Below are 18,288 nucleotides of genomic sequence, written 5' to 3'. Positions count from 1 at the left end.
ACGGGCAAGGTGTTCCACAGGCACGCCGCCTTCACAGCGAACGAGTCGCTATATGAAGCAGCGTTGCGGTCAGGCACACTCAACATCTTGTTCTCTGTAGATCTCAACGCTCGGCCGTGGGAGCAGAGAAATGAAAACTTAGATTTAAGATATTGTGGGGAAGAAGGGTTATTCAAAACATTGAATAACATGTTAAGAATGTGAGTATTCCGGCGAAGGCGAATTGGGAGCCACTTCAATTGAGCACGATACTCTGAAATGTGATCATACTTACGTAATCCAAAAATGAATCGGATACATAAGTTCTGGAGACGTTCGAGTTTATTGAGTAGCTCTTCAGTGAGGTCAAGATAGCTTACGTCAGCGTAATCGAGAATTGGGAGCAGTAGAGACTGTGCCAACGTAATTTTAGTATTAAGCGGTAGGAAATACTGCAAGCGTTTAAGAGAGTGGAAAGATGCAAAAAGCTTCCTGCTCACAGCATCAACTTGGGGAACCCAAGAGAGAGTGCTGTCCATGATCACGCCGAGATTTTTGACTGAAGCCACATATTGTATGTCCGATTGGTCATACCTGACTCTCATCGCTGTTGCAAAGTCAATCTTGCGTAGCATTCTGGAGCTGCCAAAAACGATCGCTTGAGACTTTGTGGGGTTTAGCAGCAGACCAAAAGATTTCACCCACTTGGAGATAATCTCTAAGTTGGTGTTGATGAGACTAACAGCAGAGTTGAGATTTTCGGAAGGTGCACTAGTGTAGAGCTGGAGATCATCCGCGTATAGATGGTAGAGAGAAGTGAGTTTATTGGCTAAGATGTTAATAAACAAGGAAAAAAGCAAAGGAGAAAGAACGCCGCCTTGAGGGACGCCCGCAAGTAATGGACACCAAGTGGAACTCTCACTGTCGGTACGTACACACTGCTTGCGTCCCTTGAGATAAGACTCGAACCAACTAGTGACTGCCGGAGATACGTTAAGAGTGTGTAAAATACCGAGGAGTAGATCAAAGTCGACCGTATTAAATGCGTTACTAAAGTCCAGCAACGCGAGGACAGTAACGTTTTGCTTGTCTATGTTACTACGAATATCATCGGTCACTTTGATTAGGGCGCTAACTGTACTGTGGCCTGGACGAAAGCCGGATTGGAGAGGGTTAAGGAGATCGTTGTTGGAAAGGAAACTGGAAAACTGTTCAAAGACGAGACGTTCGAGGACTTTTGAGAGGAAAGGTAAAATAGAAATTGGTCGAAATTGTGACAAAGACGTAGGATTTGGGACTTTTGGCAGTGGAAGAATAAATGCATTCTTCCATAAGCTTGGAAAGGATTTGGACAGGAGAGAAAGGTTCATGAGATTGGTTATGTGGGGCAAAATAACGTCCAATATTGGAATTACCATGGAGGCACTGATGTCATCAATGCCTACTGCTTTGCTGGTTATCGCCGAAATACATCTCTTAACGTCACGGCCAGAAACAAGTTTGAAGTTGAACGAAGGGCAGTCAGGGAAAGGCATAGCAGAAAGATGATTTAGAGTTGTGGCTTTAATGTGATCATTTAGAACCAGAGGGGGAGTTGAAAAATGCTTGTTGAGAGCAGAAAGGTCAGTATTGATGTTTGAAGTTGCCTTGGTTTTCCCTATGCCCAAAGATTTGAGGAAGTTCCATAACTGTGAATTATCACAGTTTTCTATAGTATTGTGGATATGTCGGCGTTTCGCATCCCTACACACTCTATTGCATCGATTTCTCAGCTCCTTGTACATCCGCTCGTGCTCCTCAGTGGGTTGCTTCTTGTAGCGAAATCTGGCGTGATCACGTTTGGACATGAGCCTCTTTATGTCATCTGTGAGCCAAGGGGCAGGCAGCAAATTAGTTTTAATTATTTTTGTGGCATAGGTAATAAGATCAAAATTGAATTAGGATAATATAAATAAAGGAGCTTTGGACATAGCCGGTACGTTTAGTGATTGAGTCGTGGCGTAGCGGCAATCTTAGTACCTATTCCAGCAAGAAAGTGTAGCCCTCTTGGTCCTTACAACGTAGGCTGGCTTCACTATTTTAATTGCTTAGTTATAGTTATATAAGTCACACGGGCGAGCGTGAGGCCAGCATTCGGAGGATACTGACTAATCATGATTATGAACTGTGAACTTAGTCCTGTTTGAATAAGTTTTCATTAGCTTCTTTTGACCACCCCATTAACCCCCATCCCCCCCAACAGGCATCTACTCGCACAAGCACCTGGACCCGTCGCGCGCGCAGGTCGCGTACCCGGTGAAGGTGACGTCACGCGGCGCGCTGATCTCACGCGAGGTGGCGCACGAGCACGCGCACGGTCACGCGCGCGCAAGGAGAGACTTGCACGGGCGAGAGCACGAGCTGGACCACGTCGTGCATTATAACTTGACGGTGGATGGCAGGGAGTTGCGGCTGGATCTGCGGTGAGTGGCTTTCTATAATGATATAATTGGGAGAAAAACTAAAAGCTAATTACAGATGGCGCCTTAGGTGACTGTGCCTTATTTCCAAGTCCTAATTGGTTGCTTCAGTCGCCATTTTTTCTCCCCAACAATGTCATTGGTCAGAACATTAAATGCATACTCGATTGTGCTGCCAAAATTTCACTTGGTTTTCTTCCCCATTATTAGAACCCTCTGCAACCCTTCTCCTTATATCCAGATTACACCTACCGAGTAGAGTGGCCGAGACAGTACCCTCGGCCGTGTACTCGGTCAATTGCTAGCAGCTCATTGGCCGAGTATCGGCCGAGGATACTGTCTCGGCCACTCTACTCGGTAGGTGCGCTCTAGAGTTGGTCACGTTAAGTATTAGGGTTGCGGTTGCGAGTATATTGGGCAGTCATAATAGCATCATCCACTGTCTGCCCAGGATGCGCCGGATATAAATAACGCACGTGGGAAGGAAGCTATTTAACCATTATAAATTAAGTGCCACCTGCCTACTGAAGTATTATTTATTCTGAAGTTCACAAGTACCTCTGAATGACCCTATGCAGGAAAGAAGGTATCATTGATCTGAATGATCATTACACTGCAACAAAACGGAAATAACACTTTGAACTACCATCGCGCGATAACGATAACATAAAACCGTACATTAAATGGCGCTAGTTCCACAAATTTATCACGATTTATGCTCGACCCAGACCTTAAAGATAATACTTACCCGTTATCTAAGTACTTACTAGTTAAGTAACTATAGTAGCGACAAGAGATAGACATAATAGAATGCGATAGCCCATTCATTACCAAGACTATCCACAAGTTCTATGTACAGAATATCTAGCAGAAAAATTGTACCTGACTACACCCTCTAAATCAGCCAATGCGTGTTGCTACCGATGCCTAAAAGGAGAGAATTTTAATTTTGCTGCAGTCTCCTGGGGGTAGTTACCACCACCGAACATTAGCGGTGGCATTAGTGTCGGTGGTATGTACCTACAAAGGTTCCACTCGAGAGAGCCACGTACAGGAACTTCACCCCCTACCAGAATAGAATAGAATAGAATAGTGTCGGTGGTGGTACGTTAGCTGTACTGACTCCTGCAACGTGTTAAATATCAGATGCTCATAAACAAAGAACGTCTAGCGTACAGAAATACTTTCAATTTGTAAGTCCTACGCTCGTCACAAGTGCGTGCAAAATCTCTGTGTTAGTCGGCCAATGATCTAGCTAACTGTGATTCACACTTATCCACTCAATTCTGTGTAAACATTGCGAAGCGAAAGTATTTTGACTGGTTTTGAATGCGTTACGACACGGTTGATCAAATGTTGTTTTTTGTCAAGTTAGTAACAAGTTTTTTTTTATTCGGAAGTTTTCTATGTAGGTACAAGTGCAAAAGCTTTAGGTCATATCTATTTGAAATCCAGCGCCGGTAATGTTAAGAAGTAATAAAGTTAAAAAGGGCATCACCTGGAGTAATGAAATAGTTTGAGAAAGGCCTATATCCAGCACAATGAAACAATTCTGACGACAGCACATTGAAGCTACGAACTGATAATGATGACGACGATGATATTCAAAGTCAACTTTCAGTTCAGGAAAAAGGTGATCTACCAAATTACGTTTTCTCCGCCGCCTGACATAATTTTATCAATGTTTTACTATCAGCCAGTGGCGCCACCGACCTTAGCTAATATTTGAACTTGGCATCATTATCTACTATGTCGCTGTAATTAAGCATACAAAATTTAGTTTTATTTTTAACGTTTCTCAGACATCTGTGAGTGTTATCGCTAATAGTGTAAACTCTTTTTGTTAGATATCATTCAGCGACGTCGTTACTGTGGTCGTTACGTTACAATGTTAGAAGAAATGGCATTAGTGATGTTTTAATGTCTTCACTTATCTAATAATACCTATTTGGGATAAATAATGTATCACAGTACTGTCAACAACCACAGTCTCTTTAATTATGTTTTCTGATAACTGATTTTTACATCAAATGACATAATTCTTCCGAAAGTTGTATGATTTGCTTGCTTGATTTTATTTTTGAACCAGTGATGCATAGATGATACAGTTGCATCAACCGCGTCTTCGATCGTAAACAAACTGTATCATGACAGACGCACATCAGCTATTCTGTGCTGTCTGATTTATCCGTCCGTTTTCCGAGAATTAGGAGCAAATAAATCTACAGTTAAATGTACACAGATTATGATGTTCATTTGTCAGTCTTGTCAAGGTAGTTTAATTTTCCGGTTCATTTTGGTTTTGTTGTTTAGTATCAAAGGAACGTAATACTTATGTATCGAGAAGTTAGCATCGAAATAAGTATTTTTTTTTATTAGGCTTCTGTTTCTTATTTCATGTTTATAAAAACTGGGGTAGCAAAATTATGGAAGTATTCGATGGATATCATTTATTTATTTTTCCCTGTCTATCATTGATTTATTTTTTTGGAAATATTACAAAAAAAATAGAGGACCAATTTTTATTTTTTGTATAAGTATACTTACTTACTTATTTCAACAATTTGTTTGTACTTCAAAGTTCATCATTTTAATATTATTCGTTTTATGATTTCCATAAAGCAGTTCAAAGGATTACACATTATGAGTGAGTAATGTGATTGACGATTGATATCCTCCCAGCAGCCAGCGAGATGCTGAATATATTATTACGTACATAGGTTACATATTTTATCGAGTGCAGTCGTCATAAAAGCCAGTACGCAGAATAGCCATAAAATAACTCAGCCACCTATATTTTATTCAATTTGCACGGAGGTTTTATTCTATTCAAAATAAAACAGAATTGCTAGGTCATTCTGTAAAAAATCATCGAAGGCTCATCGATGAATATTAATGTTATAGTGCTACTCCAAGATGTGAGGTGTATGTGCCACGTCTGTCGAGCTAAACACAATTATTATAATGATCGTGTGTAACGTTGATCAACTGCCAGTTTCAATACTCTATCTACCGATGACTGGTAGATACTTTCATACGATTTTGACAGATTGTAACTTTTGATGTGTCAAAATCGTATGAAAGTAACTACCAGTCATCAGTAGATAGAGTTATTGAAACTGGCTGTTAGGGTGGCACTCAAATCCAGAAATAGCAATCCATAAATATCTAGCATTTTCCACCAGGCAATTTACGTCAGTGTCTCGTACCTAATTAGCAAAACTCTCCCTTTTAATTACCTACGCACTCTCCACGCCAAATTGTACCTACCCTACTCACAAGTGTACCTATTCTCGTCCTCAACAACTCAACCAAGGTCGGACATTTCGTTTCCGGACACAAATAGAGTCTAATGTAGAGCTACGCAGAGAAAAAATAGAGTCGGCCACGCCTAATGTAGAGCTATACAGATATAAAAGTAGAGCTGAGAGTTTATGGTTCCGTAGTTTGGATTAAAAAGTTTTATTCTTACCTGTGTGGCAAAGCTGCGGAATTACTTACGGAAAATAAAATTCGCTATATTAATTAAAATTTGGTATTACATACTACTCGTACTACCAGGTACCCAGATACATAGATGAAAAAATAAAATAAACAGCGATATATTGCAAAACAGACTATTACTTAACAAACAAAAAAAAAACAAACAGGAGCAGCCATTTATGTCGTCCATTATTTTTTCAGATACACAAGACGATATTAATCCCGACAAGAGTTTGGCCGAGCGCCTAAAACTACACACACTACTTACTTTAGCTAATAAATTTCCAAGTATATTTCCGTAGTCGCTAGGGTTCCGTCGAAACACCGGGAAAGCTATTTCCTGCTATATTCCATGTTCATTTGCTGTTATTTATTTGCACCAGGTTGATTTATAGCACGGATTCTGTGACTACTTATAAATATACTTACAAGTATACAGTCAATTAGAATTAGTTTATCATATTCGCCAATGTAAGTTCAAAAATGAAAAATAAATTATGAAAGTATATTCTGCGCAAAAAATATTATGAAAACAAAACAAGGTAAGCTTATGGATGCAGGGAGGAAATTATAAATCGACTGTTAAGCTTTAGGCTACAGAACCATTTTACAGTACTATGGACATTCTCTACATTTTCCACCACTATACGTTCGTGATTCACGTTAGCACTTATCCTGTAAGTTCTATTTTATATCAAATAGCGTCCGATATAGACTTTTTAGTGCACAAGCACAAGAACATCTAGACCCGTTCCTAGGCAATTTGCTGGATAATAATATTTAAGTAATAAAATTATGTTTGCCTTATAAATTAATAAGGCGCGTGCCGTTATGAGTAGCTAATTCAGCAACTTACTATACTACACGTATAAAGCACATACTCACGCGTTGTACTACTGTTGCCCCTATGAGGTAGGCAGAAGGACATTGTTGCACCGACTTTTAGCACCCAAGTTAGCCTTATTGCTATCCTTTGGCCAAGAACCACTTACCTGTGTATTTGTCTCGGTCAGGATCGAGTTCCGGATCGATCAGTTAGCTTTACTAACCAGTGCGCTATCTAGTCATTTCTCAGGACCTCAAACATGCGAACTTATTTCAAGTGGATTGTTTTTATTTGATTTACAGACAAGACTAAACATAGTATTTAATTAAACCTACCAAGGTACCTACTGTAATCCAAAATGGAATTGATTGACCAAAACTTCCCCAAAACTCATTTATATATCCTTACTGCAACTAAACTCCCAGATTACAAAACATCTATTTAGCTTTACTAGCGTTTGTGGAGCTAGTAATTTAATGAATCAGCAAACAGCTGATCGGTTGTTGTAGCTGCATTCCTGGACCGAATGGCGCGAATAACTTATCTAAACACTGGACATTATCGATAGGTCTTGCTTAGGCTACCTAATCTACCTATACAGGGTGGAGATTTTGCAGTGGCATTCTCGTTGGATGGTGAATGTACCCATCATACTAAGCCACTTTCTTTATGAAACAAACTCTGAAGTAAAAGCTGTCCCATACATTTCGGATCGGTAGGTGTTTAACTCAACTATGAAACAGCTAATGTTTTTATCAGTATGATGGGTTAATTCACCGGTTGTCAAGAATGCCATTGTTAAAATTCTACAATGTATAAAAGACTTTCAGAATACATAATAATAATATAGGAAATGTAATTTATAAATAAAATAATTAGAAACATTTGTAGATAAAATAAAATAACTATCCAAGTTACAACTTTCATGAGTATTTTTCAGGTAGCTTGATAGGACTTAAATAACTTTAGGTTGCCAAGATGCCAAGCAAACTATTGCGGGCGTTATTAATACGGTTCCTATATTTTAGGAAGTCGGTTATAAATGTATAGGAATATGTTGACTATTCTATACTATTCTATTCTATACATGTTACAACAATACTAGTTAATTTAATTAAGATAAACCTGAGCTAAGGAATTTGATCAACTCCAACGATTAGATGTAAACATACCGAAACTACGATTTGTATCAACATGAATTAGTGTTCATTAATTTAACAATGGCTGCCTTTGTAGATAACTCCGTACTGCTGATAGTATAACACCATTATTGGTCTCGCTAAATGTTTAAGATATCTTTACGCAATGTGGCTTAAAAGGAAACTTTCTAAATAGTATACTAGGCAGTAACTTTTACTTAAGTACAAGGTTCGTGGTGTTTTACATCTTATTAAACTAAGGAATTAAAGTTTTGCAATTACTTTATGTAAGTTAAAGTATAGTAAACTTTATCTAGACACAGACGTCAGTACAATCAGAATCAACACAGAAACATTACACGTTTGTGGTAGATCATATCCGGACTCAAAATGGTGTTCATAAGAAAATATTGGTTGAGTGCAAATTAACATACTAAGCCATCTGCCAAGAACTACAGTTTTTATGAGCTTTCAGGCCAGCTTTTACTCTACATTCGCTGAAAGAAAAGCTTTCAAAACGCACGGTCGTTCGCCGCGTTTTTCTCACAACCTTTTACGATCGCTTTTTGTTTTTTTGTCCGACACAATTATTCAGCCAGTGAAATTTCATAAATGGAACAGCTTGTTTACGTCTGCCTTGTCTGTGGGCACTCGCTGCAGTTGATCAAAGTTACACCGCGGAAGTTTCGCGCTGCAATCGTTTCTCGGAAGAATCGCTATCTCCCTCGTGTGAACATCGGACGCACGTACCGGGAAGCCACTCGTGCACTCTTTGTAGGCGAACGAACGGTTCTGATAATAGGCGCCGAGGTTTCGGAACGTGCTTGCGTTATTGTATTATTATGAGTTGTCGATTGCTTGCGTACGCTCGGCAATTTTAGCGCCACTTCATTATTATTAGATGTTTGCAATTTGTGATTGTGGTTGCTCTAGAGCAAAGTATTATTTTACAACTAGATCCGTTCTAGTAGGGAATCATGAGGCACCTAAAATGCTAATAGTGATTCTCCTGTTGTATGTACCTCAGTAAACCGAGGGAAATTGACAGTAAAACTTTGTAATTATCAACATCATCATCCTCTGACTTTTGTATGTAACTACGTAGGCCTCTTTCCATTGTAAGAAATATATTTACTATATTTAGCAACATCTTTATTTTTCATCTACACAATAAAACGAAAATACCTACTTACTTACAAACCAAATAATTATAATACCTACCTTTATTGTTTTATCCAAATCGATACTGCCTTTTAAAAGTGATGATCTTATAAATACCGAGTTTGTCAACTTCAGTTAAAAGAGGTTGTGTAATACTTCACACACATACCTACGCTACGTTGCTAAAACTCGTTTTATCTAATTAGATGTATCATACATACTGCATCAGACGGCACGTCGGCAACAGTTTCCGTCACTGAAAACAAATTGTGCTCACATGTGTTCTGCATATTATTGGATTCACAACTTTATACCGACGTGTGCAGGGAATATGCTTTATGTGTGAGACTGAAAGTGAAAATTCACTGCTATTCTTGCCTTACGGAATTAACTATCCTGAAATAAGAGCGCTAATTCAAATTATTCTTGACATGGTCTATAAGTAAAATTAAATCATGTGGGCATGAGCAGAGCTACCTATATTGTCACTACTAGGTGTAGGTAGGTAGGTACAAACTTATCTTAGTTGATAAAAAAGATATTCCGAAATTGCCCAAGACCATGGCAAAGACACTTGCAGTTAACAGTTACTTCACGTATCGAGAGACGAAAGACGCCGCCCCACAGTTTCAGAGGGGTCACTCTATAACACGAAAAACTAAGTTTCGGAGCGCTGTTGCATGAGCCACGACTTTATCTCGATGTAGCTCTCGTTCGTTCGATTTTCGTCAGTATGGAGTAACCCCCCTGATTCCCTTCAAGAAACTAGGACACTCGGGACAAAAACTCGAAACACGAAAGTATGGACCTCGCATACTCATACCTCATACATATGTATGGGCAATTTATTGTAATACAATGAACGATGAATATTGCAGGCATCATACCCAGCCCCATAGCGGTATACCTGAATATGGAACACAGAAATCCTTCATACTTTTTTTTGTTTTGGAAAATTAATTTCTTAATGCCCCAGTGTTTCCGGTGCGCCATATACAGAGATGATGATATGAAGATGTAAGCAGTATTGTATTACGTAATTGGAATAACTTCATGTTTATTGAATACGACAAGTAAAAATTATACAGATAAGTCTCAATGTTATAACTATCAGTTCTGAAAAACACATTGATTTTCACAGCTATCCGAAATTATTTTTTAACGCATAGGTCGAAATCTGAATTCCTATGGAAACCGGTTCTATTATGTACTCGATGAACGAAAAATATTGATATTCTTTCGAAAAATTTCAATCAATTTTTTGAAAGCTTCACGAAACTTTAATTGTTCTTACAAGAGTTTTCCTAGTTTATAGTTGTTTTAGTCTTATTAAGGAATAGCGTACCGAGCACTAGTTAGAACCAACATATTTCTCATTCCAACGTTGGCATCCCAGCTGGTCGCAAGATGACCATTGCACCATTGGCCTGTTAAATTCTTGACCATTCACTTATTAAGACAACCTCCATGTAATTACATGTTTTACGATTTAACCTGAAACCTAAGTGCGATAAAATTCGCACCAAAATGCACTAATGATATCCAAATTGGTTATTGAATAAAATACGCGGCAATTTGCGAGCTCTAATGATATTAAAATTGGTCCTTTGGCTTTTTAAAGGCTTTGGTATCACTAGAGGTGGGTGCACAAATTGCACAATAATAAAACGATTATGGCCAAAAAAGAACGCATTGACATAATGATCTCAAAATCTTCTGATAAGTATCGAAGTCACAGCAGTAGGAAAAAACCGGCCAAGTGCGAGTCGGGCTCGCGCACAAAGGGTTCCGTAGCAGCAAATATAATATTACAGTTAAATCAACCTATCTCAAAAACTATAAGAGATACTTTGATCAAACCAAAAATCGTTGAAAGAGTTAATTAGCATGCATCACTTCTATTTTTTTTAGAATTTTATACTACGTAGTTATAAAAATAGAGGGGGGGGGACATACTTTTTACGACTTTGAGAGCTGATATCTCAAAAACCGTTCACTTTAAGAAAAATGTTTTTTAGAAAACTTTATATCATTTTAAAAGACCTTTCCATTGATACCCCACACGGGTATGTACATCGAAAAAAAAAATTTCATCCCTCAGTTACATGTATGGGGGGCCCCACCCCCAATTCTTTTTTTTACTATTTAGTGTCATATTTTTGTAGCGGTTCATACAACACATATTCCCATCAAATTTCATCACTGTAGTACTTATAGTTTCCGAGTAAATCGGCTGTGACAGACGGACAGACGGACAGACTGACAGACGGACATGACGAAACTATAAGGGTTCCGTTTTTGCCATTTTGGCTACGGAACCCTAAAAAGGTAGGTACCTAATCGCTTCCTTTAAAAAACGTAGCTTTTCATTTCATTTCATCCCAGTTATCAGTGACAGAATGACAGTTTCAAAACAGGAAAAGTTTTAAAGATGTAAAGGCGTAAGTTCAAAAGCCCCGTAAAGCTCATTCGAACAATAACAATAAAACGGAAGGCCTGTCGTTCAGCCACCACTGAATTACATCTTGTTGGATGATTTACTTCGAGTTTACATACAATGTAGTCTTCCCGGGACATATCATATACAGGTAAAAAAACCATTAAAATTACCTACGTACAAATTCTATCTATAATTACTAAGTATAATCCCTGAAAGGATAGTCAGAGGTGACGTGCAAGCGAACTACCCGCTTTTCACTATACATTTTTGCTAACATGGCATGGTAGGACGCGAGTCACGCGAGCCCTATCGCCGAAAACAATTTTTCACAAGTAAAGAGGGAATTATGAGTTTTCAGTTTCCAACTTTCTTTTCTCATGGTCTTTCTTCACGAACTAGTAAAGCCCGGAATATTACTTTTGCGTAGGAAATATTTACAGCTTCATAAAAATTCCCTATAAAGAGGTTAAATATTTTCGCTCTCAAGAACTCCTACGGTATTTAATTAAGCCATTCAATACCATTTATACGACAGAAACAGGACTATAAATTATTTAATAAGTACCCACATTGCCGCATTTGACTGTCATACTCTCTAGAATCGATTAAATAGCACAGTTATCAAAGAATAAATACTGCACAGGTCAAACGCTCAATCACACAACTCTACAAGTCTGGCACCAAATATGGCTGTAAGTGGTCTATCGCCGTGTAAAATTATAACACCACCAAAGTGGTTAGCTAATAACATACTCGTACTAACAACTTGTGGTGTTATAATCGCGAATAACACGGGCTTATTGAGCCTGACATAGTAAACGGAGATTGCCATTGCCATTTAATGAAGCAATTTGTCCTTATTACTTACTGGTGGATTCCATGGCGTTGGCGATCGTATGCCATTTTCACTCGCGTTCCTGTCATTGTTAGGGTGTTGATGGTAAGAACATCCGACGACCGCCATCGCGAATTAAGTCTAGTTTAGCTGTTTTAATCGTAATCATAAAATGTATAGTAAAGTATGTATAGCGTCTATAGCGGACAAAACTAAAGCAAACAATACTCTGAAAGCAGAACTTAGTTAGTCCATAGTGTTACAGCTCGCTAGATACCACCTTTTGGTAACTATTTAATACAAATATCGTAATCGCCACAACCTACGAAGTTAACCGAAGACAGATAATAATAAATAAGTAGGTATACATATACTTAGGTAGCTAAAGTGCTTATTGTAGGCAATTAAGTTTACCTATCTGAAGCTTGAGACAAAATGGCATTAAATTCCTGTATAAGATAGACAGATGTTCATGCCACAATCTGATAAGTTGAATGGCGTTTATTCGCTAATTAGAATCTAATATTGTTTATAGCTAAACATGTCACGAAAACGCCGGCTAGACCTAGTAAATTGTACAAATACTAGCTTTTCCTTAGAGCTTTGCTTCGCCTTTAAGCATACATAATTATATAATTATGTATAAAGACAGATGCGAAAAACTACTTTGCTTTATGCAGTGATGATATTGCATAGGAAAGTAACCCACTTTAAAATGTCTGGTTTTAGTATTTCTGGATGAAGAAAACATGACTGTGAATATATTTTTATTTATTGTATATTTACCTAATTATGTACCTAGTACATACCTACCTACTTATTATCATGAAACTAGGTAGTTACTACCAATAATGCTATCAGGTCAAGTACCGGTGCCTAGTCACTAACCATACAACTGGGACAGTGTAGGACGGCTGCCTAGTATCTACTACCTAATGCCTTGCCCACCCACTTGTACGTGTAATGAGCTTTATCGCTACGTGTTAGGTAGACTCTACTAGTGTTACTCGTTACACACTGTCGACAATCTATCAATGGGCTTATGAATAGTGTTGCCAGCTTAGAAGTCTGATTCCCACTGTAACAATTGAGGATGTCAAGATGAGCAAAACTTGAATATACAGCGCTGTTTGGCTGGATTTGGATTGTCACTGCATAAGCAGTACTGAATTTCGTGCTTTGGTAGATTTACTCAAATGAGAAACAGGGCATAAAATAATAATTTATTTGACATTGTATAAGCTTTATACGTGTATAAAGAGTATGTAGTGGGAAATAATAATAAGTGTACTTAATCCATTTTTAATGGAAAAAATATAAATAGCTAATATAAAGAAGATAAAGAAGTAGAAGGTTTTATAAAATAATATGTCTCTTATCCAGAGTGGGCAACCCTAAACGGCGCACGCGCCTACCTTCTTAGCATTTACACTAAACAAACACGCTGCGACGGAACAAATACTGCTACTAATGTAATGTCAAGGAGGTTAGCCTGCCGTTCCTTTTATAAAAACCTAAAAGGCCTTTTAACATACATTAATTTATTCTAAATCTTCACTGGCCAGTGACATCTTCGATAAGGCGTGATTTATTGTTTTACGGAAGCGCACCGAGTGCCCCAACACCGAGGTTACTAAACTAACCTTTTTGGTTGAAACTGTTTTGGCCTCTTTGCCATAATTATAATACTGGCTGAATGAAAAACGATAATTGTAATGCTCAGTTGATTATTCGACTTCTAAATTTAACTTTTATTTAAATTCGTTCTAACAAAGTTTGCAGTATTGGACCATAAACAATTTCGCCGATTCAATAAATTGAATCAACTTGTCGCATCGTCTAAGGTTGTCTGATAGTGAATAAATCTCTTTGCTCGGTCGGAATTAACTTTTTATGGTCGTCACCATACCGGCCCGATTCCTTGGCCGATATGTACTAAAGTCGAAGCTTGGATTTATTAGCATCAGCTGACAAATAATTCAATCGTTGATTTTTCCTTGTTAGTTTCTCGAAATCACACTGATCGGCCGCCATAGATTAGAAAGAGTAAAATATTGCCAGCTTGTTTTGCAAATAATTGTAATGATTTAGAGTAGGTAGGTATTCTACGAAATTAACTAAATATAATTTTGGTTTAGACAAAAAAATCCTATTAAATATTGTGGTAAGGAGATAAAGCATTTTTTTCTTAAATTGTTGACATCTATTGATTACTTATACTTCGAAAATAGGTAATAAGGATGTGTAACTTTTTTGTCTCCCAATCGAAATTATAAACCCTATTTTCTAAAACCAAGGTATCTAGTATTAACAGTAAATAAATACATTAAATTAGTAGCTATATATTTATATAGTCTATGTACTGAGCTATCTAGAATTTTAACTACTTTCATAGTTTTATTGCAGTAAGTTGCTGCGAACTAACCTGTTCAGCGAATATTAAAATGCAATAATATTGTTCTATGTTTGCATAAATATATATTTTAATTACTTACTGTATATTTGATCTAAGTTCCGATCAATGATAGTGTAAAATTAGATTTAAATAATTATCATGCGTGTAGGCTTGAATTTCTAGTTTTATATTTTTAGAAGCTGTTAGCTGTACTTATGTGTACAATACCTATATAATGAAGGTTTTGGCGAATGAATGGGCATTTAGAAACCAAAAACCTAAACTAAATTACGGGAACCATCTTTAAATTAATCTGTCAAGTAACAATTCACCTAAATTTCCTTATTGAAAAATATACCTATTTAAATGAAATCAATCCTTTAATCCTCGAGATCAAATCTGGCCTTTTCTGCTACTGCCAAAGAATGTCTAGAATACATTTTAATTTACTTAAATTTTATATTAGTTAGTTTTAGTTAGGGATTAATAATTATAATTTTATCATGTATTGTATAATATAATAAATTCAGTTCTAAAATATTTTTACTTAATACACTGCCGGGCAATGAAATAGTTCCACCCACAAAATGCCGACAAACACCTTAATATCGCCTAAGATATAGAACTTAGCTTCATGAATTAAAAAGTTTAATGAAATATAGTTTATTATGCAAACATTTTTAAATGTATAGGTACTCTTTTTAATAGTGTTTTTTTCGAAGCCATGGATAAAAAAAGATAAGAAGCAAAGTTTTCGGGTTTGAAAGTTTAGGAAAACATTTGCTTCGTTTTTAGTTTTGCTTTTTATTTCATTATTTTTTTTTTGTCGTTGTGAAATAATTATGAAATTGTAAAGTCTTGCGGATCCCGTACCCATAAATCATGCCTGTATCACGCGAGGATTGTGCGAGAATCATCACCATGGTGGACATGGGAACCAGCCAAAGAAATGCGGCCAGAATAATGGGCGTGACTCATACTACTGTACGACGAGTGATCTAAAGGTTTAGGGAGACTGGATTAAACCTGAGAAGACCAGGTACTGGCAAGCCAAGGTGCACAACAGTATGAAAAGATCGATTCACGATTCAAGAAATCGACATCAGACGGGAGTAGCCGTTCAACAACAACTTCTACAAGTTCGAAGGGAGCCAATAAGCGAGCGGACAGTCAGGAGACGTCTTGCCGAAAGAAGATTAAAGCATTACAAGCCAGCAAATGCCTCAAAACTGGAACGGCATCATAAAGTTGTCCGATTGCGATACGCCCATAATCATACAGAATGGGGTGAGGACGAATGGGGCAGAGTGATGTTCTCAGATGAGTCATAATTCATGCTGTACCATCGTGATGGGAGGAAAAGAGTATACCGACAACCAGCAGAACATTTTTCATAAGTATGTTTTGAAGAAAAAGTGGCACACGTCGGAGGCAGCTTTCGCGTGCGGGCGGGCATCTCTGCAGATGGTCGAACAGCGTTAGTTCCAATCGAGAACGGGAACCAAACTACTGTGAGATACACCAATGAGGTCCTCAATGAACATGCTGGTCCGTTTTTGGCCAATATGGGCGAGAATGCAATGTTCATGCACGATAATACACGGGCGCACACTGCTCAAGTTGTAAATGAGTATCTTCATGACGTAGGAATCCACAAAATGGAGTGGCCAGCAAGGAGCCCCGGTTTGAATCCCATTGAGCATGCTTGGGACGAGCTTGACAGACCTGTGAGAGACCGAGTTCCACCTCCAATTACACTTCGTGGTTTGAAAGACGCGCTCATCAAAGAATGGGAGAACATTCCTCAGCATATGCTGAGGAATCTGGTATTCAGCATGCCTAATCGCGTAGAAGCTGTATTGAGAGCACGTGGAGACGTGGTTTACACCTAATAAACGCATAATTAGATGTGTAGGAACGCCAAACGCCAATACATCACAGAGCAACTTGAACTATCTTCACCTGCAGGCATTTGGAAATTCCTTAGGTCTCTTGGCGTGGGTAAGCCACCTAAACAAGACGATAAAATTCCTTTCGATCTTAATTCTCTCAACAAACACTTCACTTCTTCCTCTACTCTCGACTCTTTTACAAAAAATTCTACTCTCAATCAAATTCAAAATATACCCACGCCAGATACAGAGATAGACTCCTTTAATTTCGCACCAGCATCAGCGGAGGAGATTAGGAAAACTATCCTGTCCATCAAATCGAAGGCGGTAGGCCATGATAATATAGGTCGCATTATGGTGAACAATCTTCTCGACATCCTTCTCCCTGCCATCACCCATATCATCAACCATTCCCTTACCTCTGGACATTTTCCTGATCTCTGGCGTAAAGCCTATGTCATTCCACTTCCTAAAATATCAAATCCCTCATCTCTCAACCATTACCGTCCCATCTCAATTTTACCCTTCCTGTCCAAGGTCCTCGAGTCGATTGTTCACCGCCAGCTTACCGCGTTTTTATCAAATGGTGGTCTCCTCAATCCATACCAGTCGGGTTTTCGGGCTGGGCACAGTACTACGACTGCCTTGCTGAAAGTCACTGAGGACATAAGGTGTGGTATGGAGAACAGAATGATTACTGTGCTTGTCCTCATTGATTTTAGCAATGCGTTTAACGCTGTGGACCATGACCTACTATTAGCCGTTTTGGAAAAATCCAAGATCTCCCTCCCTGCTGTCAACTGGTTTTCTTCCTATCTTCGGGGTCGTCAGCAGGCGATCCGAAGCTGCTCGGTATTATCTGACTGGTCCGATTTGTCTGCTGGCGTTCCTCAGGGCGGTATTCTGTCTCCTTTACTTTTCTCTATGTTTATTCATTTAGTCTCATTTAATCTTCTCAGTTCCTACCATCTGTACGCTGATGATCTGCAACTTTACAGTCAGGGTCATCCTGATGACTTGGCTTTGATTATCAATAAACTTAATGAAGACCTAACACGTATCCTTGAGTGGTCAAAAAGCTTTGGTATTTTGGTAAACCCTACGAAATGTCAAGCGATCATCGTCGGCAGCTCTCAATTAATGTCTAACCATGACCTAACTTCGGTGCCATTGGTGTTCGATGGTTGCAGTATTCCATTTTCGTCCACGGTCAAAGATCTTGGATTGATTATCGACGATCATCTGAGTTGGGTGCCACAAATTGACAATGTGTCTCGTCGGATCTATGCCTCTATGCATTCTCTTATTCGCCTTAAAAACTTTCTACCTTTCAAGACAAAACTTTCTCTGGCAACCTCTCTTCTCTTGCCCATTCTTGACTATGCTGATGTGTGCTACTTGGATCTGACGGAGGCATTGCTTAATAAACTGGAACGCTTGCAGAACACCTGTATACGTTTTATTTTCGGTCTCCGAAAATATGATCACGTGTCCAGTTATCGTGCTAAGCTAAAGTGGCTTCCTATTCGAGATAGGAGGAATGTACGTATTCTCTGCCTTCTTTTTTCTGTCCTCTTTGAACCTAATTCCCCTTCTTACCTTAAATCTATGTTCAACTTTCTATCAGATACGCATAACAGGCACCTCCGCTCCTCCCATAATCTTTTGTTGTCCTTACC

The 18,288-nt window shown here is 38.4% G+C and overlaps 1 protein-coding gene across 2 annotated transcripts in view; it reads left to right on the top strand.

Moving 5' to 3' along the window:
* Positions 1–18,288, top strand: part of LOC105385429 (A disintegrin and metalloproteinase with thrombospondin motifs 7) — a 92,378-nt gene that overhangs the window by 35,895 nt on the left and 38,195 nt on the right. For both annotated transcript variants that reach the window (XM_048628605.1, XM_048628606.1), the window contains exon 3: positions 2,222–2,441. In XM_048628605.1, the coding sequence (XP_048484562.1) occupies positions 2,222–2,441 (220 nt within the window). The remainder of the gene's footprint in view (positions 1–2,221; positions 2,442–18,288) is intronic.

Source organism: Plutella xylostella, chromosome 21 (assembly GCF_932276165.1).
Source record: "Plutella xylostella chromosome 21, ilPluXylo3.1, whole genome shotgun sequence".
Taxonomy (NCBI): Eukaryota; Metazoa; Arthropoda; class Insecta; order Lepidoptera; family Plutellidae; genus Plutella; species Plutella xylostella.
The sequence above is the reverse complement of the archived record's forward strand: the minus strand, read 5'-3'. Positions and strand labels throughout refer to the sequence as shown.